Source organism: Microtus oregoni, unplaced genomic scaffold (genome assembly GCF_018167655.1).
Source record: "Microtus oregoni isolate MIOR12 unplaced genomic scaffold, Mior012 000012F_ref0000307, whole genome shotgun sequence".
NCBI classification, from domain to species: Eukaryota; Metazoa; Chordata; class Mammalia; order Rodentia; family Cricetidae; genus Microtus; species Microtus oregoni.
Genome location: NW_024543071.1, coordinates 18,620,319 through 18,645,948, shown reverse-complemented (window position 1 = coordinate 18,645,948; position 25,630 = coordinate 18,620,319). Strand labels below are relative to the sequence as shown.

Sequence of the window (25,630 nt, the reverse complement as noted above, 5' to 3'; positions counted from 1 at the left end):
GGAAGAGACCTCTAAGGAGCCTTTTTGGCTCCAAAATTCTATGATGGTAGAAAAGAATATTTTTAAAGGAGATATTCAGAAGCCTCCGCCCCATGTCCTGCAACTGCTTCTGCAAACCTTGTATCAGTCTGCATGGCTCCTTCCCAAGGACATTAAACCCACTTTAAAGAAAACAGCTATTTTTATATCCTCCAGTACTTCCCTCCAGGGTGGAGAGGAGTAGACTGTTAATAACGTAGATCCCAAACTTTCTGAGCAAAGTGGACCAGTGAGTGGATCACTTCACGTAGAGGGATATGCTGGAGAGCCAGGCTTAGAGTTTGTGTCCTTTGGTTTAATTCCTCTGCCATTCCAAAGGTACCCCATACAGCCACCACTGGGGTGCTCAGAACCAGCTTTGGGAAGTGAGGTGGTTAAGTACTGGGCTATCCTGATGGTGGATCAGCAAACAGTGGTAGCTATTGAGGAGCTATAGCAACTAACTTTTCTCAGGACTTGGGTGAAGGCTGCCATGCTCCTCTAGATGCTGGCTCCTCAGAGGAGTTCAGAGCAGCAGAAGGATCACTTAGGAGTCTATTAGAAATGCAGAATGTTGGGTGCCACCCCAGACTTAATGAATCAGAATATCTATTCTAACAAGGTTTAGGGTGATTTGCATGTATGTTAAAATTTAAGGAACATTGCACAATCTTGGCTATATTGAAATCACTTGGGGAGCTTTAGAAAATCTCCGCGCCTGACAACGATTTCTTAGATAAGACACCAGGAGCACAGAAGACAAAAGGAAAATTAGATAAGATGGGTTATATCAAAATTAGAAACTTCTGTATGTCAAAGAACACCACCCAAAGAATGAAAAGTCAACCACAGAGGAAGTGTAAATATTTGCCAATCATACACATCTGATAAGATATTGATAGCCATAGTATATCAATAAAACACACCTATAACACAGTAACAAAAAAAAAAAAGAAAGAAAAAGAAAAACCCTGACTCAAAGTGGATACAGGACCTGGACAGACACTTCTCAGAGATATGCACATGGCCAACAAAAGCATGAAACTCCACTAATTATATAGCAAATGTCGATCAAAACACAATGACATACTTCACTCTTACTGGGACAACTACAGCAATAATAAAATTCCATAAGATAACAGACGATGGTGAGGATGTGAAGGGCCTGGGACCCTGTGCATTGCTGGCATGAGGGGAATGGAACAGTGGTGTTAGAAGACGGTATGGTGGCTCCTCAAAAACCTCATGATAGAATGATCTAGAAATTCCACTTCTGACTGTGTACCCCCAAACTAAAAGAAGAAAGATTTTTAAAAACTTGTTTGCATTTATTTTATGCTGAGCTATCTTTTTCTTCTGTGCACCCCCCTTCTGACTTAGCAACAATTCGTTCCTTTTCTGTGAGAAGAGTCTCCGTGTGGCAGGGGAGCTCATGCATGGGCTAACGAGTTCTGGAGGTCTGGTGGCCCGCCTTGGGTGCTCTGTTCACCCAGACATGTTGAATGGCTACAGAATCCACATCTAACCTCTCAAATTCGGCATTTTTAAGCCTGTGCAGCAGAACTCAGCTCTCTTTTTCGGGCCATCAGCCTTGTCCATAGTCACCGTGTGGCCGGGCATACCGACTTCACCGTTGAAGCTCTGGATGATTCTCACTGTTTGTGTGGAGTGTCTTTCAGATGCTTGATGACTTTGGGATATACGCACACCCTGATTCAGGTCTGGGCAGTTTAACAGGTGTCCCTAAACAGAACACAAAGATGTGGACCTCTCGATGTGTATGACTTTGTGGCGTTTTCTGCACCAAGGGAGTAACGAACTCCTTTCACAGGTCACCTGAGGCTGCTTATTAGAAGAGTGAGAGCAAGGGATTCTGGGAGCGTTCAGGAGACATAGATATCTGCGTATCTAGGTACATAGCAGCAGTAGTAATCCCAACAGTCAGAAGATGAGAGCCACCCAAGTGTCTGTGAACATATAAAGAAGACATGGCACATACCAACAGTAGGATGTTATTCAGCAAGGCAGTTCTGGCGCATGCTACAGTGTGGATAAACCCTGAAGATATTTTAGCAGGTAAAGTAAGTAAGTCGTAGGAGGACAAACTGTGAGATTCCATTTGTTTGAGGGACCAGGAGGAGCCGGACACATGACAGAAGGTAGATGCCATGGAGAAGAAGCAGGGGGAACTAGCGTTTGATGACGATAGAGTTTCGGAAGACGAAAGGGTTCTTTCTGCAGAGGGACGGTGTGATGGCAGGGCAACACCTTGAGGGGGCTCTGTGCCCCTGACCTGGATTTTTGGTTGTGAATAAATGGTGAATTTTATGTCCTGGATATTTTATCACAGGTTAGGAAGTGAAGATGCATGAATCTTATCTCGAGACCTTCTGACTTAATTGGCCTAGGATGGAACCTGGGCATAAGAGTTTTAGAAGTTACCATGTGAATTTAATAAGCTGGAAAGTTTGAGAAACACTGCTCCACATTAGTGCTTCATCCCTCTGTCTTTAAAGTGTCCACGAATCAGCTGGCGGTCTTGTTAACATGCAGACTCTGGCTCAATAACTCTGCCACAGTACCCGAGATTCTGTATTTCTAGCAGGCTCCCCAGCGGCTTCCATGACGCTGGTCTATAAACCACACATTGAATAGTAAGGTTCTATGCCGCGGCTCTCAGAGTGGTGAAACCAAGCAATGTACTCCACTGAAGGTCTGGGCTTGATTCAAGAACCTTCTCCTTTGCCTAGATCTGAGGAGTAAAATCTACCACAGGGCAATACAATCCCCAGGATGACCCGGGCTCAGTTCATCTGTATGTAGACAAGGCATCAGCTGTCTTCGCTCATGGTAAAATTACATAACTGGTCGGAAGCAAGAAGGATCTCAACTCTGATGTCTGCACAGAGGTAAGAAGAGGGGAAGGGGTCAGGTCAAGGAGACGAGAGGCAGATGCTATCGAAGGGCAGAACCCAGAGAAAACGGGGGTAGGGAAGGTAGAGACTTGTGCCAATGAGCTCCCATCACAGGAGGTGTGTTATTACTATTATTAAACGAAGGAAAGGAGGAAGGAATACATTCGCGTGGTAAGATGTATCCACAGCAGAAACGGCTTGCAGCTTGTCACAGGTGTCTAAAAGCTGTTCTTCCTCCAAAGCAGCGCTTCTCAAACTTCAATGTGCTTGACAATCACCAGAGTCCATGCTGGGGCAGGCTCTGGACCAGGCAGTCTGCATGTTTGATGAGGCAATGTCCAAGCCCCTGGCCTACAGACTTCACCTCCAGCAGCAGGGCTCCCAGCCAGTGATGCCCAACCCTGCTGCCCCTGGGAACACTGTGCCGAGACGTGTGCTGCTCGGTGTGATTTCACTGGTCTAGGGTCACGTCTGGATGCTCTGCCTTTTTAGGACCTGTCCGGCTGATGCCGGCGGGCAGTCCGAGATGAGAAGTGCTGCCCCAGACTCACGGTCCCTTGGTGAGAGTGCTCACTGCCACCTGATTTGAAGTGAAAAATGTTTCTCCTCCTGAAATTCATCATTGGCTTGCTGAAGTATGTGAAGAAAATCCATTTAGTTGAAGAGTGTCAATGGAGGTAGAAGATATGAAGTTTGTGGAAGAAAGCAGAACAGGCTGATCCTGCCTGAGGGAGAAGGGCAGGGGGGCCAGAGTGACCTCACGTTGGATATAGCTTGCTCAGGAGTCTCCTGTTACACTACTGGGAACTCTGAATCCTTTGGGGGAAATGTAGATAAGTAAAAACAGATCAGAAATTGGGTTAAGAAGGGCGTTTTTGTTTTCTTAGGTGCTTGGATATCGACCATCTGCTAGGCCTTGTTCTGGTACTGTGCCTGGTACTCACCAGCGGGAGCAGTACTCAGATGGGGCCCAGGGCACTGCAGAGTATTACTGTACACAATACTAGTACTCTAGTACACAGCAGACAGTACATCTGCTAGAGATATATGAGTTCCTTGAACCAAAGATGAACAAGACCCAGTTCTTCCCCCAGGGAGCTCGGCAAACAGGCAGTGAATGAAGTATGCCGTCTGGTGTCAAGGCCATCTGCGGCTCTCCAGGGGCAGAGCCGATCAGAGGAGGAGCTGAACTCAAAGGCAGAACAAACTTTGGCAGAGGGGTACTGGGCCAGAGTGCATGGTGTCTTGGCAGGGAAGAGCAGTTCTGCACGGTGGTTGTGGGATAAAGACAAGAAAGGTTAGTTAGACGGTGGTGGCCCATGCCTTTAATCCCAGCACTCGGGACAGAGGCAGGCAGACTCTGTGAGTCTGTGAGTTCGAGGTCAGCCTGGTCTACAGGAGCTGGTTCCAGGATAGGCTCAAAGCTACAGCAAAACCCTGTCTCGAAAACCAAAAAAGAAAAGAAAAGAAAGGTCTCCGTGAGGACCCCAAGGGCCCCTGGGTTTGTGTTTGGGGCTCTGGGAAGAATAGCATCACCAGAATAACTTCCTTAAAATGCTCCATAAGCGAACTTTTCAACAGTCCTCAGCGAGATGGAGAGAGGGAAACAAAGCTCATAGTCAGCGACCCGGATCTGGACGCGAAGCCCAGCACAGACCAGCTAGACCTTGGCGTGTTCTTCCAACTTGCTGACCTTGGATGTCCTTGTCTGTAATGTGGGGTCACTTGATCCACGGTGATGAAAGGTTAAGTGAGCCACAGGGGAGGTCTGGCAGGAAGCCAGGTGGAGAGCAGCTTGGTGGCCCACAGTAAAGGTGGGGAGTCTTCAGACGCTGGCTCTCGGTCACAGGCAGAGAAATCAGTTTTCTCAGTTTTCTGTGGCCTCGGGACTTTCCTGAATTGGGTCTGAAAACTGGTATCTAAGCAACCTGGCTTCTCTGCAGTGGGGTCAGGCAGCTGTGGGAGAGGCTTCCAAGGGCAATTTCCAGGGCTCGCAGTTCTTCTGCAATTATCCAAAGTGCAAGGACACACCCCATGCTCTCACAAAGGCAAGAGGCCCAAATGGTGGAAACAGGCAGAGAAAGCAGACCCTTTCAGACACTTGTCAGACAGCTGAGCTGAGAGGGAGAGGGGACATGGCAGCTGCAGGAACATTCTGCCCCTCACAGACTGGCCCATCTGATCCTCAGAGACCCACAAAAGAGCTTTGGGAATAAAAACACCACTGGAGAAGAGCTGACAGAGCAGCCCTGGCAACACTTCCTGTAGACCCAAAATGAACCTGGCCTTGAGTGGGGCACAGAGGTTTCACCATTTGTTGTATGGGGTGAGGGGTGCTGGGAAGGAGGGACCACAGAGAGACCCGTGTGATACCCTCAGCGAGCTGGGAGTGTTCCCAAGGGGGACACTGCCTGCGCTGGACTTCAGAGGATGTAAAAAGAGAACGGAACAAAGAGAGGCTGAGGAGGAGGGAAGGACAAGCAGTGCAGGAAGCAGACATCTGCAAAGGTCAGGGGGACCCAGCTGTCACCCTGCCCTGCCCTGGGTTGCCTGGATTACGATGTGGGAGGCAGTGCTCACTCCCCACTCCTGGACCTTGTCTGGAGGCCCTGCCATTAGAGAGGTGCTCCTCAGTGGGGATGTCAATGTCTCAAAACATTTGAGTAGTAAAACCAGGGAAGCAGTTGCTAATGGTATCCTGTGGGTACAGGTCAGAGATACTGCTGTATGTCCTTCAGAGCACAGGACAAAAGCATCTAGTCCTCAGTGTCAATTGTGGTGATGGCGAGAAAGCCCACACTGTAACAGTGTCCCATCCCCCATCAAACTGGACCTTTTGAAAGACTCTGCTTGGGGAGTCCTCTGGACCTGGTCCCTGTGAAGGCAACTTGCACCGCACTGAGCAGGCAAGCTAGCCTGCTCTACCCAAGGGAACCTGCATTGGACAGGGGCAGGGCACCAGTAAGGCAGCACCTACAAATTAGCTGCATAGGTGACAACAGTGGCATTTCATTCCATCTGTTGAAGCTGTCTCCAGCTTCCACTGGTACCCAGCTAGGTAGGGAAGTAAGATGTTATTCACTGAATCTCTCCAAAACTAACACCATCATTAAGGTTGCAATTCTGGTACCCTGGTGGTTCTTGTTGCTTCATTCTTCATGACCCCTAGGTCATGGGTCAAGTCTCCTTGCAGATCCCTCAGGGCTCCCAGCGTCTGCATCCTGACCAATGGGCGATTCTCCTCTTCATCCTCCATTCCTGCTGACTCCTCTCCTCTTACCCTCTCCACTGCTTTCCTCTCTGCCTCAGAGCTGGGACTCTTCCTGTGCCAAAGCAAACCGAGGGAGCCAAAGTGGACAGTAATACTGATGGCAGCATGTACCTCTGGCTATGCCATGCTCTTGCCGTTCACAGAGGTGACTCATTTACTCCTCACTGGAAGCCTGGGAGTTAGTGTCCCCATGTTGCGGACATGGAAGCTTGAGCCCAGAAGGGTTAAGTAACTTTCCCGGGGTTATATATTACCACACAGTGGGCCCATGATTTGCATTTAAGCAGACTAGCTTCAGGATCAATATTCCTAGACACCACACGACATGGTTTCCTTCACTTCACCAAACTTGCCTTAAATCAAGTAAAATAGGGACAGAAGGCAAGGAGAGACACAATGGAGAGTTAACTACAGGGACAGGGTGGGGATGTGTCTCAGGCCGGGGAGACAGTAGCATGGTGGAGGTTCAGGGTTCTGTAGCACAGTGGGGTCTGCATGGTGGTGGCAGGGCATGTGGAGGAAGGATGCTGGGAAGCAGGCCTACAGAGACTAGAGGGCTTATGGGGGCCAGGTCCAAAGGGTGAAGGGGGTCCCAAGATGGACAACATGGGGAAACAATAGAGTAGGGCTGGAGATGTGGCTCAGAGGAGAGTACTTGCCTGGGATGCACCACATCCTGGCTCCCATTCCTAACACTTGGGAGAAAATTACAGGGCAAGAAAATTTTAACATGAAAGTAGGCAGGAGACCAAGAGAGGGCTAATTAAGAGGGGAATATCAGGGCTACTGATACTTGCTCATTTGTTCATTCATTCATTCATTCAGGATTTTTTTTTTTATGAAATTGCTATATGCTCTGTACTGGTCACCAGGAAAACACTGAGAACAAGAGAAAACCCTTGTGTCATGGATTGTACATTCTAATAACAACGTCTCCACTCTAATCCCTCTGCTGCTCCCCTGCATGGCCAGCAACTCTAGACCTCACACACACACACACACACACACACACACACGCACGCACGCACGCACACTCGCGCACACACCCCTCACCCAAGAGGCATATATCCTATGTATCTTTCCTCCCTTTGTGGAAGTAGGGATGGAGCCCAAGGCCTTGTACGTGCTTGGCAAACACTCGTTCCCTGTGGTCCTGTCCTGTGCGTTGTCCCCAGCATCAGTAAAAAGCACTGCTTGCTCCCATAAAGAAAATGCTCTAAACAGTGTCTGATACAGAACAAGAGAAGAAAGCTAGGTCTTTTCCAGAAAACTGGCAAAAGAAAGCCTAAGAGACCCAGGCTAGGAAGTATCACAGAGTGTACTCTGCTAAAGAGACAGTGTTTGTAAAAGAGATGCATGGGGGGCTGGAGAGATGGCTCAATGATTAAGAGCACTGGTTGCTCTTCCAGAGGACCCAGGTTCAAGTCCCAGCACCCACATGGCCGCTCACATCTATAACTTCAGTTCCCTAGGATCTGACACCTTCACACCAATGCACATAAAATAAAGTTAAAATAATTAAAAAAAAAAGAGCTGCATGGAGACTACTGGCCTTAAACCCACGGCAGGGTAGGATCTTACTAAAGATTACCAGTGGCTCGTCCTTCCTGGACTGTAAAATGGAAGACAGGCTTGTAAACTGTGGCGAGAGTGGACTGATGTGAATACATGTTTAACTTCTGAGCATGGCCATTCGGCATAGCAAACGCCCACACAGGGTAGGCGACGCTAACAGTAATCACACTATTACTGCTAGTAATAGATGCTTGCCGCCTGAACAAATGCATCTCAGGAGAAGGGACCAGGCACACAGGTGCCCCTTCCAGGAGCAGCTGTCAAATGTTGAGTGGAATGCTCTGGACTGTAAGACTTTGAGGAATAGGCTTGCCTCTGTTACTAATTTGTCTGGGGACCCCAGAGGAGTTCTTTGGCTCCTTAAACACTGCTTTCCAAACGCAGGAGCCCTCAATACACTTAGATACACACACTCATTCTTCAAACACACAGAAGAAGCCTACCTACCAGGTCAGAAATGACAAGTCAGACATAGTCCCTGGACTCAAGGAGCTGGGTGTGCACACAGCCTCATGGGTTAAGTTCAGAGCAGCAACAGGTATAAGAGCTAGAGGAAGCTGGTAGGAGAGAGGGGCTAACTAGTGAGGTGGGTGGGGAGGTCATAGAGGGGAGGGTCTCTGCAGCAAGTGAATTGGGATTGCAGGTGGCAGAGACCTATGGATCAGAAGCATGCATGTGAGACGGATCCATGCATGCTGCAAATGCAATTGCTACTCCCAGAATGCAGAGTCTGGACACAGGGTGGAGGGAGATGGGAAGGGAGAGGAAGTGGAGAATATGGCATTATGTGGAGGCTGCAGCTGGGGTCTGCCAGAGCCTGCGATGCCAAGAGAAGGAGCCTGGAGTCACACCGTGGGCAGGTTTTGAAGTAAGGCCAAGACATGATCAGACTTGCATTTTTCAAAAGGGCACTCAGCTTTGGGGCAGCCGTGAGCAGGACGTTGACTGTGTTTCTGAGTAGTGTCCCTGAGGAGATCTGAACAGCCTGGGGTGGGGTGGGCCACTGGATGACCTCCAAAGTTCTTTCCAGACCTAAGTGTCTATGGGTCAGTATTTTTTTTTTCCGCCGAAATCATTTAAAATGCATTAGTGAACCTTGCTATTTAAGAGCCTCCTCTCGGGAAGGGTTGTGTGAAACAATGATTCATTCCCTGGTTTGTCTGCAGCGGAAATCCAAATTTTCATCTGTTCCATGGGCCCAAAAGCAGGGTAAGACTGCTTGAAGGGAAGCATCACTGAAGCTAGTGGGGTGGGGGAGGGGAGCTGAGGGAGAAGCAGCTGTGGATGGTAACAAGGAAAGGAAACAGCCTTGCTCCAGGCTCACAACAGCTGACCAACACCCTACCGGGTGGACCTTGCACAGGGTTCACGAAGCCTGCTGATCCACAGGGGTCTGGAGGTATGCATGGCCCTGATACCAAATGCTAACTTTGAGGAAGAGGTAGCATGGAAGCAGGCCTCACTGACTGAGTATAGTTTGGAGATCCACCTTAATGCCAGAAGCCATCTCGGCATTACTGAGCATGACCACCTCCACCCCCCCCCCTTGACATTTTTTTTCACTCGGCGCTTGATGAGCTCAGCAATCCATCAGGTGCTGTCCTAGGTGCTGAATCTGTACCTGAGCACGAATGATGCTCCATCTGTCCACAGGGCTGCCAGGGCAGCATCTCCATGGGCAAAAGCATCTTGGGACTATGGAGTATAACAGAAACTTCTCTTAGAGGCCAGGGTGAAAACTGAGCTCACTTCAAAGAGAAGGGGCCTAGCGGCAGGGGAAAGAGCTTTGACCCAGCTTAGATAGCTGACTTCCTGAGATCTAGGGCTCAGGGCCCCCAGTGCATTCAGGCAGGGGTAGCAAAGCCTTATTCTCCAATACAGGCAGCCAGGGGTGTAACCTTAGTCCTCTGAGGAAGTCCTAAGTGACTCTCTTCTCCAATCCTGATGCGGGGAGCGAACCACTATCCAGCCTTATGTGGAGAACATGAGGGGAGCTGTTACTGCCTAGCCTATAAGAGCTTTGCAGCTGAGCTACAAGGGAAAATCCAGGCACCCAGGCTTGTGCCTCTCCCGAGAGCTCCAGTGAGCTTTGCCGGACAAGGTGGCTCATTTAAGACCGATGCGACAGAGGAAGCTAGGAGGCTCAAGCCAGAATCCCCCACTGAAGTAGCAGCTTGAGCCAGAAGGAAACTGGTGTAAGAAAGGATAAAGGTCCCTGTGGTCCCTCCTCTGGTCACCAGGACAGTCCCCTAGCTCAGCAGGGATTCCATGACCTTGTCAGCAGGCTTGTGCCGTGCAAACAAAGATAAGAGTAACTGGAAACATCAGTAAGGGTCATTTTACACTCTCTGCTCTCTCCATTCTTCTGTGGCTAATTAAAGCAATATGTCAAAACGTCCCTTGGAAGAGATCTTTAAGAATATGTCTGTTAAGTAAACAAGGTTTTACTAATTAATGCCCCGCCTTCCATCCCTCACTGAACTGCCCTATAGAACTTCCGAGTGCCAGCTGCCCCAGCAGAAATGGTGGCAGGGAAGTCACAGTCTCCCCTGCCCCAGGGAATGGGGACAAATCCAGTTGCCTGTCATTTGTGGAGCTATCAGTTTTTCCTCCGGATGTTGATCAGATTTCCTGGGCTGGAACCAACTCACAGGGCCAGGAGACTGGAATTTTTCCAAGAAGTAAGCGTTTGTTTCACACAAAGTCTACACGATTTCTTTCAAGGAAAAATTTTAGCCTTTTTTTGTGTGTGTTTTTGTTTTTAGGTGCTTGCATTTTTGAAGGGCAAATCTTTGGACTTTTCACAAGCCATAAGGATTCTGATCATGCCTTTGGTCAAGACCACTCCCTACCACAGGTGAACACGAAGCGGGCATAGGGCTCTAGGAGCAATTGGCTCAATGTTATACCATGAGTCAGCATCACAGAAACAGAACTTTCCAAACCCCCAAATTGGTAATAATAGCAGTATTAATAATAGTCTCCTTGTAGTTTTCTAAGTGTTTTCACAGCTCATATTTATTCTCCATGACAACTTTGAGGAGAGTTCGGGTAAATCAGTCTCAAAGAAGCAGATGTAAGTTCCAGACTAGCTCTGCCATCCACTTGCTGGAGGACTCTGCCTGGCTCTCTCTCCACTCTGGATCTCAGTGTCCTCAGCTACAACAGAACTGGGTTACAATATTTCCAAATCTCTGCCACCTGTGTGTGCTGCTGTGCTCCAGTCTTGGTCCCATTGACATCTGGGGCCCCACACGGGGCTTCCCTCTGCTCTGAAGAATGTTTAGTAGCATCCTGGTTTCTCTCCCACAAGATGACGCTTGTAGCACCCTTTCCTCCAACTGTGACAATACAGATTATCTCTAGATACCGCCAAAAGTGACCTCTCCAGGCACTGCTTGGGGGCTTCAGTGAGGCCAAGAATGCGAGTAGCTTGGTGGAGCAAAGGTCTTTCTACCATTTCCTCTTTTCTAACCTATTCGCACCTTTTTGTAAATGTTTCAAAGCCAATCTCACAGTCCTCTGCTACGTCTTATTTCTTAAACGCCGTAAGTGGTCCTGAGTGTGTTCCATGTGATAATAAACCAATTGATTTCATACTTTCTCCTAAGGAGAGTTCACAGGTTTATGCCCCCTAAGCAACCAGCCAGACTCTTCAGAAATCCAGAGCGGAGTCCAGGCTGGCCTGGAAGCCTATCTGCAGCCTGCAGGAGGCTCAGTGAGCATGGGTTTGTCAGCACTCTTAAATCACTGGGCTCTGAGGAAGGCTTCTCCCAGCAGAAAGATCCTTCCCCAGGAATCAATAGCTCAGGGCCTTCCATCACATTCAGAATTATCCGGGGACCTGTAAAATTTCTTTTCCCCAAGCATGGCCGAACCCCAGCTGTGGGTCAGAGAAGAAGGCAAGGGGGAATACCTGCCAGTCAGACTGTGTTCATCACTCTCCACGTCACCATGACCAGAAGCTGATGTGCAAGCTCCACACTTGGCCTTAGCGATAGGGGAAAAAGATCCCATGCGGTTCCCAGTGATCCAGCACTAATAGCCCCTTCTGAATGACTAGCTCTCTGCATCACACCTAAGGAGATGAATCCCAAAGACCATTTCCTCCACCTCTGCTCCCCTACCCTCACAGGAGGATCTGACACTCTTCCTATACTGAGCGTAATCATACTACTCCAAGCTTATCTAGAACCAGACCAAGACTGAGAACATGGAGGATGTTTCTCCACTTAAATCAAGGTGACCGACGAGGTTCTCAAGTACCAGTTCTTAGAATCCCAACTAAAGAGAGGGGCTGTGGCTCTCTGGTGGCCTACACTATCCTCCCCCCCCCCTTGTATAGATGAAGACCTATCTTGTCTGCGTGCCCGGAGAGATGAACAATTGTAAGTATTTTCCTTGACAACAAGCATCCATGGTGTGAATCTTAGGGGCAAGGAAGGGTTATGCTTTTCAGAATTCTGGATTGACAGTAGGTTTCTTCATGAAGACAGGCCACCAAGTCTGCCAATGCTCCACAAAGAACCCCATGAGGTTGATATGGTATGTCAAGAAAGTAGGTGGTAGCAGAAAACAGAGGGTCAGCTATGGGCCCCCCAGATCCACAGAAGGGCACCAGGAATGAGAGCATCGTCTTAGGTGCCCCAGGTGCCAAAAGAGGAGGGATTTATTGAGCCCTGAGCCTCGAATACTCTGACCTTGAGTTGGGAGCAGTAAGGATGGAGGGCATTGGGAGATATTCTTTGGAAATTCTCTAGTTCACCCAGGATCTGAGTTTGAGAGGTTCTCTCAACAGAGGTTTGACTGCTGGACAGAGCGACCCTGTTCCAGCATGTTTTAGAGGGCGTCTAAACCTTGATTTACGTTCTAAGACTATCTGGGGATGGCCTGAGCATTTAAAGTTCCATTACATGGAGTTGCTTAGCTTTTGCCTAAAGACTACTTAGAACAGCAGGACAAGACTGTGGGGGAAGGAGAAAGGATAACTTGGAATTTTTACAACTTGCATGTGTTTATTGTGAGAACTTTTATCTTCTCTTGCTTCCTTGCAAAGAAAATTTCCCTAAATTTACTAAAGCTATTAGTATACCCAAGCCTGGCCTGTCAGTAATTACCAGTGCCTACTGTGTAGAGAACATATGTCCATTTTCACAGCACAAGAGAAGCAGGTCACTAGAGTGGAGAAAGCTCCAAACAGGGAACTAGCAATTGTGGGGTTTGTCCCCATCTCTTCCACCAAACAGCCAGGTGACCTTGGGCAAGACACTTGTTTTACTTCAGCTGTATTATCTGTAAATACAGTGTAGTTGGGAGTGTTCAGGCTGGGCGAGGTGGACTAGATGCCCCTGCCCAGGCTCCTTTCTCCTAGTCTTGATATTCTTGGGTCCCCACAATTCAAAGAATACATGGATACTAAACAGAAAACAATAATCTCAGAGAGCAGGTGGACCTATGTACCAGTTCTGTCTCCCAGGGATATAGTACCTTACCCACCCCACTGCATCTGGGGCTACAGGACTAGCCGGAGTCCACAAAACACGTGGTAGAAGGGCCCCACTCACCACAGTCCTTAACCACAATGGGTGATTGTTGGGGGTTGTGGCCTGAGCTTGCTTAAAGCATTACTATGGCCAGTGAAGGGTAAGAAGCAAGAAAGTCACTAGTTCTGAGCGAGGTGCTTTTGGCGCCCCCTACTGGATACCAAGGAGCCTGTTGCACCTCTAAGCTTCCTGACTTGGCAGGCAGCAAGGAAGCTTGAGGACCAACTCAGGTGATCTCAAGCTGTGTAACAGAACTACTTCCTGGTTGGTGGTCCATTCTCTCTAAAAGAGTCTATGTTTCACTCCCCCGCATTACACAAGACATTGGTCTACTCATTCACACCGGCTGCACTGTGTAACCAAACAAACATCCCAGTGCCAAATAATAAACGCCAGGGTTCAGAACACCAAGTGCAGGCAGCCCAGATGGAGAAAGGAAGAAGGAGCAACAAGCAGGTATCTCACTGCTCAAATCCCTAGCAGAAAGAAGGTCTTGGGAAATGCAGCAGAGACATGTTGACTGCAGGCAAAGGAATGGTGCTAGGGAGGTGGGGTGGGCATGGAGGTAACCCTCATATAAAATCATTGGGCTAAGACAGGTATCCAAGGAGTTGAACACCCCGCTCCCCATAGATATAGGTTGGGGTATGGTGAAGGATACAACATCAACCCATCAGCCTCAATCTTCTCCAGAGTCCATCAGCACCTACTGGAAACTAAAACGTGTAATCTTGACCCTCTAGGTCAGCCAGCACCAAAAACTAACCTCCCTTCATTGCCTACTAAATTGCTTAGAACCTGCCCCCAGAAGGGGTTTTTTAACCAAGACAGAAAGAGAGAGAAAACGGCTTCCTTGAAGACTGTATTGGGACAACTGCCATATTTCCACTTTCCACCCTCCACTTCTCTTCTCTGCGCCCAAGAATGAGGGGAACTATTCAAGCCTCTGGATTACTCAGTGGGAGTATTTCCTGTCCCAAGTTATCGTGGTTTCAAAACTGGCCTGATGGCTTTTCCCCAGGAGTTCTTGCCGGGCTCAAGACAGCACCAAAGAGCTGTCCCCTACTCTGGGAATCTTTGCTTTCTTTTCCACCTGGCTTCATCTGCAAAGTCCTGTGCACCTATCCCAGAAGATATCTCAAGTGCCACTCGTGAATGCTGCCAGGAGGGCTGAAGCTTCCTTCTGGGAGGCACAGAAGCCACGGTAGGTTAACCCACCCAATAGCAGCAGTATACATTAGTCATTCGAAGAGAAAACCCCCACCTACACCCCTAGGGAAGCTCCCGTCCCGATTGGGATGACTTTGGATTCTTTAGTTGGTTTCTGCAGAAGCGGGACTAACCCGGGCTCTCAACTACTGTACTGCAAAAGAAGCACGCTGCATTGCTGGACTTGCCCCCAAGCCTGCCTGTCGCCCCACCAAAGCCCCTATGTGCTTCCATGAGATCAAAGGGGACCCTATGGTTCCCCTAGAATACCGTAAAGAGCTTGCCAGAAACAGCCCTAACCAGAAAGCTAGACCACACCTCGGTCCAGCAAAGGAGGCTGGTAGCTACACCGTGCACCGGGCTGGCTCCGGGAGCACTCTGCCACTCAGCGCTGTGCAGGGGAGACAGCTCGGCTTCCCCGGAGAAGAGCTATGCCCCCCGGGGATCTTCCCCCAACCTGGAAACATTGGCAGGCAGCCGAGGCCAGTAGCTTCGTCGGCCCCAAGCTGAGCTTGCCTGGCTGGGTGACTGCCCCCTGTACCCCCTAAACAGCCTTCACCTGCTCTACCCCCTCCTAGCCCCCTTCTCAAACCGCTGACCTCCATCCACTGTGCCCCTAACACGTTCTCTGCCAACTGCGGGATGTCACCCCCACACCTCTGCTCCCATCTCTTCCACCACCTCCAGCCCAGCTCCCACCTCGCCCCCAGCCCGCGGGGAGGATCTGCGCGCCAATCGAGTCCCGCGCCTCTTGGCAAGTTGGGAGCAGTGCCGCCGCCTCCGCGGTCCTGGTCTTCCCAGGTCCCCAGCTGCACCCCTGCCACCCCTCGGGGCGTACAGGGAGGGGCGTTGGACTGGAGAAACTTTCTCGGCCGGAAGGGGTGGGGGCTCCGGGAGCCGATACTCACGCCCGGGTCTGCGCTCGGAGTCATCCTCTGGCTCTCTCAGCCCCACCGCCTGGGGGCGTCGGAGAGCTGGGGCTCGATGCCGCCTCTGCCGCCGGCGCCGCCGCCTTGCAGCGCCCAGCCCTGGTCCCGGGCTGGCCTCGAGCCTCCCGCCCCGACGCCGCGCGCTCGCTTTATACAACTCCACTCGAGCGCGCCCGGGCTTATGTAAAGGCTGGCGGAGGCCCGCAGCCAATGGCGCGGCAGCTGGAGCCGGGGCCCAAGCTTGGGGGGCGCACGCGCGGCCAATCGCGGCCCGGGGAGCCCGGGGAGCCGGGTGGGGGAAGGGGCGCCTCCCCGCGCTGATTTAGGAGCCGGGATTGCGGTGGCAGCAGCCGGCAGCCAGGCTGGCCCGGCGCGGCGGGCACTGGGGTGGGCGGCGGCGCGGGCGGCGGCGAGGGCGGGTGCCCCCCGTGCTCTGCCGCGCCCCGTCGCCGCGCCGCGTAACCTTCAGAAGGCAGCGGGGCCTGGCGAGTGGGGAGAGGGCGCCTTGGAGGGACACTGGGGATCGGGAGGGCGGGAAGCAGATGCCCCTAGGGAGGTAGCGCGGATAAGGTAGTCCAAATGGGGGGAGGGGAGGCCGGCGAGCCCCAGGACCCCGCAGCCACCCTGCGCGCAGGGCGGGAGTGGCGGCAGCGCTGCCTTCTCTCTGCCTCCCAGATAGCGATCTGTCGTCTTCGGGGCCCGGCCGAAGCGGCCACGCGAGCCACGCCGATGGCGAGATTTCTCGCTGCGGAGCGAGCTCCGAGTCGATCTTTATCCAGCCTGGGGACGTGTCCGAGCGCCTCTCCGGGACTGCTCAGTATGGGGAACAGAGCTTCACCACGGTCCCAGCGGGCGGGGAGCAGGCGAGCACGGCTCGGTGGTCAGCCGCAGCGGCCCAGGCGACTGCGGGCAGCGTCTGCTCCCCAACATCCGCCCCCCCCCCACGGGCAGAATCCCCACCCCACCTAGCTCGCGCTCCAGCAGCACCCATGAGCTTTGCTCACAGGAACTGTTTGTTCTCTCTCCATTGCCACTAGCTGGCTCAGCTGGGTGCGATGGCTTTGGTCTTTCTGACCCAAGGGTAGTAGTGGGAGGGCGACTGAGACGGAGAAGAGTGACTTGGTCAACAGCACCCCAAATACTGGTGTCTGGGGCAAGAAGCTGGCTTAGCTCAACAATGACAGGTTCCTTCTTTTACTCCCACAATAGAACCAAGCACATAGTAGGTACTCCGCAAGTACTTAGTGAATTTTGACCTATGAATAAGCCTGTGGGTTTCTGAGAGTCAGACACAGGTCTTCGGAGGAGGAGGATCTGGGTATCTACTGGCCGAGGGAGAAGGAGCTGAGACTGTTTACTCAGCTCCAGGGGCTTTTGAGACCACTATGGACTAACTAGCCTGCTTTCTGTGTTTGACTCTTAAAATGACTCCGATGAGGATTCTGCTATAGAGGGCCTTGCCAACCAGATCCTGTCTGGACTCGGTTACCCCCCCCCCCCCAATACTGAGCAGAGCTGTCAGCCCTGTTTGAAGGTATTTGTGCTCTCCTCTTAAAAGCTGTAGCTAAGCATAGACAAAGCTGGTCTCTCTGGGCTGCTGAGGAGCTCAGGTTCTTAACCCTGAGCGGCGGGGAACCTTTGAGAACCTGGCAAAAGTTACTAAAGTCTTTTTCTGGAAAAGTTGGCAGACATTTACATGTGAGTGGCTTTTGAATACAATTTCAGGATCTTTAGGAATTCTGAGCCTTTGGGTGCTCTGTCCATTATCCACCTGTTTCTCCGGGGTTTATAATTATCCTCTAGAGATCAGAGAGCGTTCTGAACCCTGGGAGAAGCCGATGAATGTGTGGATGTGCTTCTCAGGAAGATGCTCTCACATACACAAGGGGGTGTGAGAATTGTTAGAACTTAATCCAAGGCTCCACATTCACATTCTTCATCCAGCAGCAAGTAGACTCCCTCCCAAGGGCACTTCTGGTCCTGGGCTCTCTCCAAAAGGACAGCAGAAGGCTCTGCACTCTGATGGATGACACCATCAGAGGACATCTGTATCATGTGGCTGTGGTCCTGGCACTTGAGAGACTGTCTCCACACTTGTTCTCTGCGCCTTAGTCCCTATCACCCTCTTTACGTGGAAACAAGTAGCAGGTTGTCAGATCCTGTCTAATCGGCGAGGGTTCCTTAGCCAGAAACTCCAACTCAGGGAGACAGCAAGCGACTGGTAATTAACCAGTCTCACTCAATCCCAAGCATCTGAGCACACCTTTCTTGATTTCGTTCTCACCTCTCTTTCCCTCTCTGCCTGGGAAGCTGTGAGCCACAGCCACAGCTGTGGAGCCTCACCTTACCTAAACCTGACAGATTTAGTAACCAGTGAGGTAATTATGAGCATTAGCCATCCAGATGTGAATAGGTTGTCGGTGCAAAACAACTTCATAATGATCTCGCATTTCCCACAGCTAGGCAGGTAAGGAGATAGCTGGGCAGAGGTGCGGGGAAGGACAGAGAAATGGAAGTGACAGGTGTCCTACTCAGGGAGTCCTTCAAGAAATGAGCTGGGCAGCTCTGGTTCTAGAATTTCTCATTCTTTTAATGCTGTCCATGTTTGGAAGCCAGGGTGTTTTAGAATTCAGAGAGGTGTCAAGCTTGTTGCGCCATCATGTGAGGTCTGGAGTCACATCTGAAAGTCAGACACATTCATATTTCCACAGTGAGATGCCGGGGCTTCTAGAGTGAGCATGAGGGTAAAGTGGTTTTGTGTTCGTTTAGGGCAGCATTTGTCTCCAGATGAGCTGAAGCACCAAACTAGCAAAGCCCCAAAGAAATCCCAAATATTTTTGACACTTGGGGATTTTGGACACTTGAAACTGCAGACAGGGACTGTGTTTAAGATTGCTGGTTCCCAAAGAAATGAATTCTTTGTGGGAATTGCGGGAGCAGCAACAGTGAATGGGAAACCGCACACTGTGACAGGCATTTCAGAGATGTGAGGAAGAAACCCCCTTCTCAAAGCCAGGCACTTCTCTGTGTGGCCCTCTTTTCTCAGGGAGTGGAGACATGTACCACAGTCAACAGCATGCTGTGAGTGACGGGAGGGCAGAATGGGCTTTTGTCTGGAGTGGAAATACACAGGGATTCTTTCTTGTAGAGATGCTTGAGCCCCTGGTGGACAGTTTGTTTTAGGGGTGTAACTGTGGCAGACACAGAGAGGAGTCTTCCCAGCGGCCAGTGTTAGCTCAGAACACCTGGAGGACAGCTACAGGCAAACTCTTCCAGGCAGGGTGTCGGCCAGAAAGATGGGCAAAAAACAGGGAGATGCTATTGAGTCCTGGGGACAGCTAGGTGTCAAGAGCAGAGCTGCTTGGGACGGAGGAGAAGCCTGGGACAATTGGAGGAGGCATCTGGTCACAGTGTTCATCTGTGCTTAGGTCCTCGGTGCTCACCTAGCTATGTGTGGAATATGCTTTGGGCGTTCCTCCATGTTGTGGTTGAAATGGCTCTGCAACCCAAGGGGCTGGATGAGAGTCTGAGGCAGGGAGCAAGATGGAGACAGGACCCTGTTCCAGTTGCTTAGCCACAGAGGCTCCCCCTCCCCCATGTCATGGGGCTCTTTGGAGCTCAAAGTCAGCAGTAAGTTTCACATTGAATTTTAAGTTAGTCTGCTGGCCTGTAACCTAGGCCATAGCACCTGCGAAATATCCTTTTCTTCCAGCAGAGTTCTACTTGGTACCTGCGGGTTTAGTAATTGGAGCTCTATGTCATTCTCTCTTTCTGGTCCTCAGGTTAAGGATTCTGAGATCCTTTCCTTCCTGTGGCCGACCGGGTCTTTGCCACCTGCTGCCCCACGTTTTTGACATCAACTTCCTTCTCACCTTCCGTGAACTTCCTCATGCCAGCTTTCTTTGACATCCTCCAGCTTGGCCTCATCTCCTCTGCCGTCAGCTGCCAGGAACTCCTCTCTCTTGTGGTACTTTGGAGGTCAGATCTTGCTCCAGGCTCCAGCCCCTTTCAGTCTGGAGTCTTCAACTTCCAACCCAGCCAGATTTCTGGCCAACATGAGCTCGTGATCCTGGTTTAAAGAAGAAAGGCATCCGTTTGTGGAAGCCCATCCTCATCCTCACCAAACACCAGGAGAGCTTCTGGGCTGGGGGCACCTTTGCCAGTTTCACCCAGCAGGAGGAGAGAGAAGGTGGAAAGTGAACAGGAGAGGAAGGGAAAGGAGGAGAGAGAGGAGAAGAATCAGAATAGAGAAAGGAAAGAGGGACTCCAGCCGAGGGAAGAGGATGTTTGAAGTCTTTTTCCAATGTCTAAACTGGGCGAGACTTGTGAGCAGCAAAGGGTCAAGCGTTGAAGATGAAAAGGAGACCCAGTGGGTGTGTGAGTGAGAGGAGGGGGCATAGGAAAAAGAGAGGGGGAGGACAGAGCTGATTCTGCGTGAAGGGCTGAACGCAGGAGAACAAAAGACCGATGTCACCTCACAGAGGAACCTGTATTTGATATTCACATCGGTTACTTTCTGGTTACTCTGCCCTGGGCTCTCTAACCGGGAGCTGTTGAGTACCTTTTGGTTCCTCTCTGATTTGTCCTGAAACCCCATCCTCTACTTGGCACAGATAGGATGAATTGTGGAGAAGTTCTGTCCTGGGCTATGAGGTTGGTGTGGTGTGTGTGTGTGTGTGTGTGTGTGTGTGTGTGTGTGTGTGTATGGAAATGTGTTATAGCCTGCCAGGTGCAAGGTCAAATAAGGTTATAAGAGCTTTGAAAAGGGACATGTCAGGTGATGTGTGCACAGAACTCAGCAGAGCTCCTGGCACGTAGTGGGTGTGCCATAAATGACAGCATCCATCTTCTTCCATTCTCTTCCTCTGCTCTCCGTGCCCACGAGTCCCTTCCTCCTGCCTTTTCTTCCTGGGGAAGATGCTCAGTTTCCTCCCTTTCTCCTCAGCCTTTAAGTGTACAGTATTCTCATTTTTCCAGATCAGGGGCTGTAGGTCTTTCAGCCTTCATATATTCCTATCCCAATCTGCTATAACCCTTTAATTTAAATGACACTTTACAGAATAAGACAGTCCTCATTAATGCGTACCTGTGACAAGGACACATAAACAAAAGCTCAGAGAGGGGACGTGCCTTGCCCAGAAAAGCACAGCTAATGAAAGATAGCTGGAATGAAAATTTGGTCTCTCGAGTCCAGATCAGTACATCCTGCACTGTCCAGAGTTGAGTAAGTAATTGATTATTTCATGGTGCTATTCTTGAGGGTAGAGACCTGGGTTTCTATTTCCCATAAACATCTTCAGGGCCTGGCCCACAACAGGCTCTCAATCAGTGTCAGTCGGTTCACGTCTAGGGACTCAAGGGAGCCCTGGCCACCCTTGCTCAGCCTTTTCCCTACACGGCCACTTCTGCCTGGATGCTACCCCCTCAGGCCTCAGAGTGGCAGCCCACATCCTGGTAGCCAGCCTGTGCACACTGTAGGGGATAGCTGCCCAGGAGCCCAGCCCCTGGTCCACGTTCTGGCAAGGCAGGAGAAAATCAGGAGGCATTAGATTTGTTTATGTATAGCTCAGACAGGTAGAAAATAGAAGCAACTCCGCTCTCATTGCGACAGAAAGGAGCCAAGACTTCGTGAAAAGCAGGCTTTCTTCTCCCTGAGAGTTGAGATGTTAGAACAAGACTTCCTGCAGAGGTTGTAGAAATGGCTCCCCTGGAGGTCTTTAAGAGCTGGAGAGTGACTGGCTTTCTAGCTGGATGTAGGCATGAAGGCAATCACAAGTGTGGGACCAGGACGCAGGCAGCTGGAGGAAGACTCAGCATGCACCAGTCCTGACCCAGCATCTCCAGGGCTGAGGTTAGAACTGAAAGGTGAGTGGTAGGGCAGAGAAGGCCAGGGAGGAGTAGCAGACCTAGTGAGGCAGGTCAGAGGTTCAAACAGCAAGAGTCTCCTAACAGACTGCCGGGTTCCTGGTGCACACAGCCCAGGCTGGTCATTGATGTGAGTGGCTGGTGCCCTGGGGGAGGCAGCATAAGGACAGAGCACACATTCTGGGCCCTAGGGTTGACTGGACCTTCAGGGACAAAGATCACTTTTTTTTTTTTTGCAGAGGAGATGCAAAAACTAGCCTTTAAAAATGTTAAGCACAGGCCACTGAACCTATAGAGTGACCTGGGTAGTGGTATGCATGCAACCCTAGCACCAGAGAAGCTGGGGCAGGAAGATAAACTCAAGGCTAGCCTGAGCTACACGGTAAGATCCTGCCTCAAAAACAAACACAGAAGGAATCCCAAATAAGCCCGTGGATTGGTCTTGCATAGTCTCCTTAAGCATGAACACACTTCAGGAGCACAAACTACCTCAGGTAAGAGTGCCACAGCCTCCTGGGGGCCTCATTTTCACCAAATTTACTTCTACTATGTGTGTGGGGTGAGCAGGATGTGTGATGGGTAAAAACTAAAATATGTAAGTACACAAAACTAATAAATGTAAGTGCACCATGCAGGTGCATATGAAATTGTGTAAGCAGGTGACAGACAAAGCATGGTCCTCGAACAGAGTGACCCCTAGATCAAGGTGGGGATATGCTAGTCTTCCCAGTCCAGAGCACTTTTTGCAGGAAGTTGCTTCAGAGCTGCTCTCATGGATACAAAGCCACATCCCAGTAGCCCATGTGGTTATTCTTCAAGTACCTGCACACCTGTGTGTCAGGCACGATGCTTTATGACAAACATGAGGATGTTTATATTTTTTCTGTGGCTGAGATGAGGAAATGGGCTCTGAAGGACCGCCAAAATCCTCACATGGCTAGGCTGGGCTCCCTTTTGCCAGGTGTTGTCCCTTCCCCCATGCAGGCTTTTTTTTTTTTTCCCCGTGCTGGGCCGTCCACCCCCACGCTTATTCCTTCCGTTCAGCAATTACCCAGCACCCATGCCCCACCTCACCCTCCCCAGGGACTCCCTGGCAGGAGGGGCAGGTTGCCGGCAAATGGGAAAGTCAGGATCATCATCAGATGTACCGGTGCCTGCCTGCCTTTTCTGGTGCCCACTTTTACAAGTAAGGACATCAGCACGGAGTCACCAGCATCCCCAGGTCAGGAGGCAGAGCATCCAATTCCAAAGCCGGCCAGTGGAGTTCCAGCTCAGTGCATCGCCCAGGGTCGCCTGGAAAGTAACCAATTCGGTGAATGGCCTAGGATGGATTGCTCACCAGTAAGCATCTATCCAGGGCTTGTTAGGTGCAAGCTCCGTTAGGCCACGGGGGAACAAAGATAAATAAGACCTCTCTGCCTTCAAGGAGCTTACAGCACAGCGGGGAATTGATGCCCAAATCGTGCTGAGAAAGAGATAAAGACTAACAACAGGCTGGGGAGGTGAAACTCAGGACTCTCCTTTTGCATTTTGCAACCTCCTGCCAGCAGGGGCGCTGTGAAACAGGTCCTGCTTCTAGTAACTTGTTCCCCTTCTCACCCTCAGTCGTCTGTTCTTTCCCTGCGGCTCCCCACAGTCACCTCAACCAAAAGCCAGCCCAGCCTGGGTCACCAGTTGACCCTTCCCTTGCAGAGCGTGGTAGCCCTGAGAGGCTCCTGGGCACACACTCGTCTGCTTTAATGCTTTAATTTGCCCCACAGCCCTGTGATTCTGCTGTTGTATCCATTTCACAGAATAATAATAATAATAATAATAATAATACTGACTAAAGGAAGCCGCACGTAAATAGAAAAGCTGGGAAAGTCCATCCATCCCACTGTAGCTGTTGCACACATAGTCTCTACCGTGGGCCTTGTGACCACCTGGTGTGTTGATCCGGAAGCTGATATCTAGGAAGGCTGAGGTTCCGCTCTGCTGGTTTGTAGTGCAGCTGAAGCTAAGGCCCAGGTCTGACACGGGGCTCGTCTTCATCCTGGAGCATTCACTTTGGAAACCACACAGGCCTTGCTGTAACTTTCCATCCACCTGTTTCGTAGGAGCCTTGGGTCACACTTTTCTGCTGTGTGAAAACAATGGCAGAACAAGTCTTGACCACACTATCCAGAAAAGCTCAAAAGACCGCCACCTGGTGGCTTTCTGGGTGGTGACTAGGGACCTGGGCTGGTGCTGTGACCTTCGGTGTAAGAAAGTGACTTTATGGAGCCCCCACAGTGCCAGGTGCTGTGCCAACCACTTGGCCTGGCTCCTCTCATTCATTCTTCACACTCAGTACATGAACTTGGCCCCATTACAGCATCTTTCCCATTTCAAAGGCAAGGACACTGAGGCTCAGTGGCTAAAGGGCCTCCTCAAGGCCATGCGTCCTAGGGTCCCCAAACTAGCATTCCAGTCCAGGTTCTGACAACTGATCCGCCATCTTCTCACCCTCACGTCCCCCTCCTGACTCTCCAGGCCTCACAGCCTCAGGCCCTCACACCTCTTTTGTCTCTCCCCTACCTGCCGCAGCCCTGACCTCTTTGCATTCATTAGTCCCTCTATCTGCAACATTGTCTCAGGTTCACTAGTCTCTCTATCTGCAACATTGTCTCAGGTTCACTAGTCTCTCTATCTGCAACATTGTCTCAGGTTCACTAGTCCCTCTATCTGCAACATTGTCTCAGGTTCACTAGTCCCTCTATCTGCAACATTGTCTCAGGTCTGCCCATTCCCATCACTCGGCACACTCCTCATCTAGGCCGCTCCCTTAAAGAGGCTATTCCACCCAGGCTTCCAAGATGCCCACTGTCCAGTCAGCCAACTGCGTTAGCTTCTTAGGGCTTAATGTTCTCAGAAGTTGTGGATTTTGCCTTCCCTGGGGCAGGTCAGCTGAGATCAGGGAATGCCTATCCTTGGAGACTCCATTCACTGGATGCAGGATTGGAAGGCAGAGGCAGGAGAGAAGAGGCCCCATGACCTCTTCTTATCCATTTGTCTCTAGGGCCTTCCCAGGCCCCCTGTGGTTTCCCATCACCCTTGATCCCCCTCCTATCCCAACCCCCCACCACTGATGCCTCCAGGGCCAGTCATGAACTCTATCAGAGTCAAGGCTTGGTTCAGTGTGGTGGGAGAGCTACATAGAAAATCTAAGTGAGGTGAAAAAGGATAGGCTCACATTTGGTATCCAGGTTTGATGTAGTTTTAGTGCCTGGGCTTTTTGGTGGGGTTTGTTGTTAATTCTGGTAATTAGCTTGTATCCTACCAACATCGCTCTTGGTCATTTAGAAGGGGGCTTAATTGGTCATTCAGGCCTGGACCCTCTTCTGTTCTCCAACTTTATTACTTCCTCTACCATGTTCAGAACCTGGAAAGGTAGATTAGCATTTTGGGATTATAAACTGCCTGTTCTCACTCACCCACACTTGGACAGGCTCCAGGAGCCAGACTCTGGCTCTCATTGGAATTTAGAGTCCAGCTCTTATACAGAGAAGGCAAGCCCAGGCTCAGTGTCTGGGACCTGCTGGTAGGAGGGGCATACTGCAGGCTTGCACAGTGAGTCGGTGGCCATGTGGCCACGACAGGAGGAGGTAATAGGCATCACGGCCAAACCCATGCCATTGCGAGCGTGAACAAAGGCAGGAGAACTGGGCTGCCAGCTGAGCCATGGTGAGGTGTCGAGTGAGCCTCCCACCCTCTCATTAGACCTACCATTGTACTGTGTTTCTTCCTGATTCTGGGGAAAATCAGCAGAGCCGTGTGATGGCTAACTCCCGGCAGTGCTGTTATTCCAGGCCTTTCTCTGGGAGTGGGTATGAGAAAAGACTTGAGGAAAGGAGGTTGTTGTCCACCGAGCAGGATCCCGCTGGCCTCAGGTGCTGAGCTGGGCACATGGCCACGTGTCTTCCCAGCAGCTGCACTGGGGGCCTCTGGCTGTCGGGAGAGGAAATGAGGGTGAGCACACACAGCCAGAGCGCCTGGAGAGGAGCAGGCCAGTGTTCTCTCATTTATCACAGGCAGCTGGCACCTAACCCCTTTCCTACCCTCTGCTCCAGAAAGCCTTGTCCCTCACTATGGCTGTCCCTTCCCGTGGAGCACCAGTTCAATCCTCACAGTGACTTAGATAGGGCAGCTTAGCTGGGGATCAGATTGGTTGGTTTGGTCCAGACTGCCACCGGCTTCCTTGTTAGACAGTTCAGAGGCAAAAGCTGACCTTGGTGTAAGTAATGGGCAGTGGGACCTGTGTCACAGACTGGCCCTATGGGACAGCAT

At 50.8% G+C, this 25,630-nt stretch overlaps 1 protein-coding gene across 1 annotated transcript in view; it reads right to left on the bottom strand.

The window, feature by feature from the left end:
* Positions 1-16,372, bottom strand: part of Crtac1 (cartilage acidic protein 1) — a 143,058-nt gene extending 126,686 nt beyond the window's left edge. The window contains exon 1 of the mRNA XM_041660677.1: positions 15,440-16,372. Coding sequence (XP_041516611.1) covers positions 15,440-15,463 — 24 coding nt within the window. The 5' untranslated portion in view covers positions 15,464-16,372. The remainder of the gene's footprint in view (positions 1-15,439) is intronic.
* Between the last annotated feature and the right edge of the window lie 9,258 nt (positions 16,373-25,630).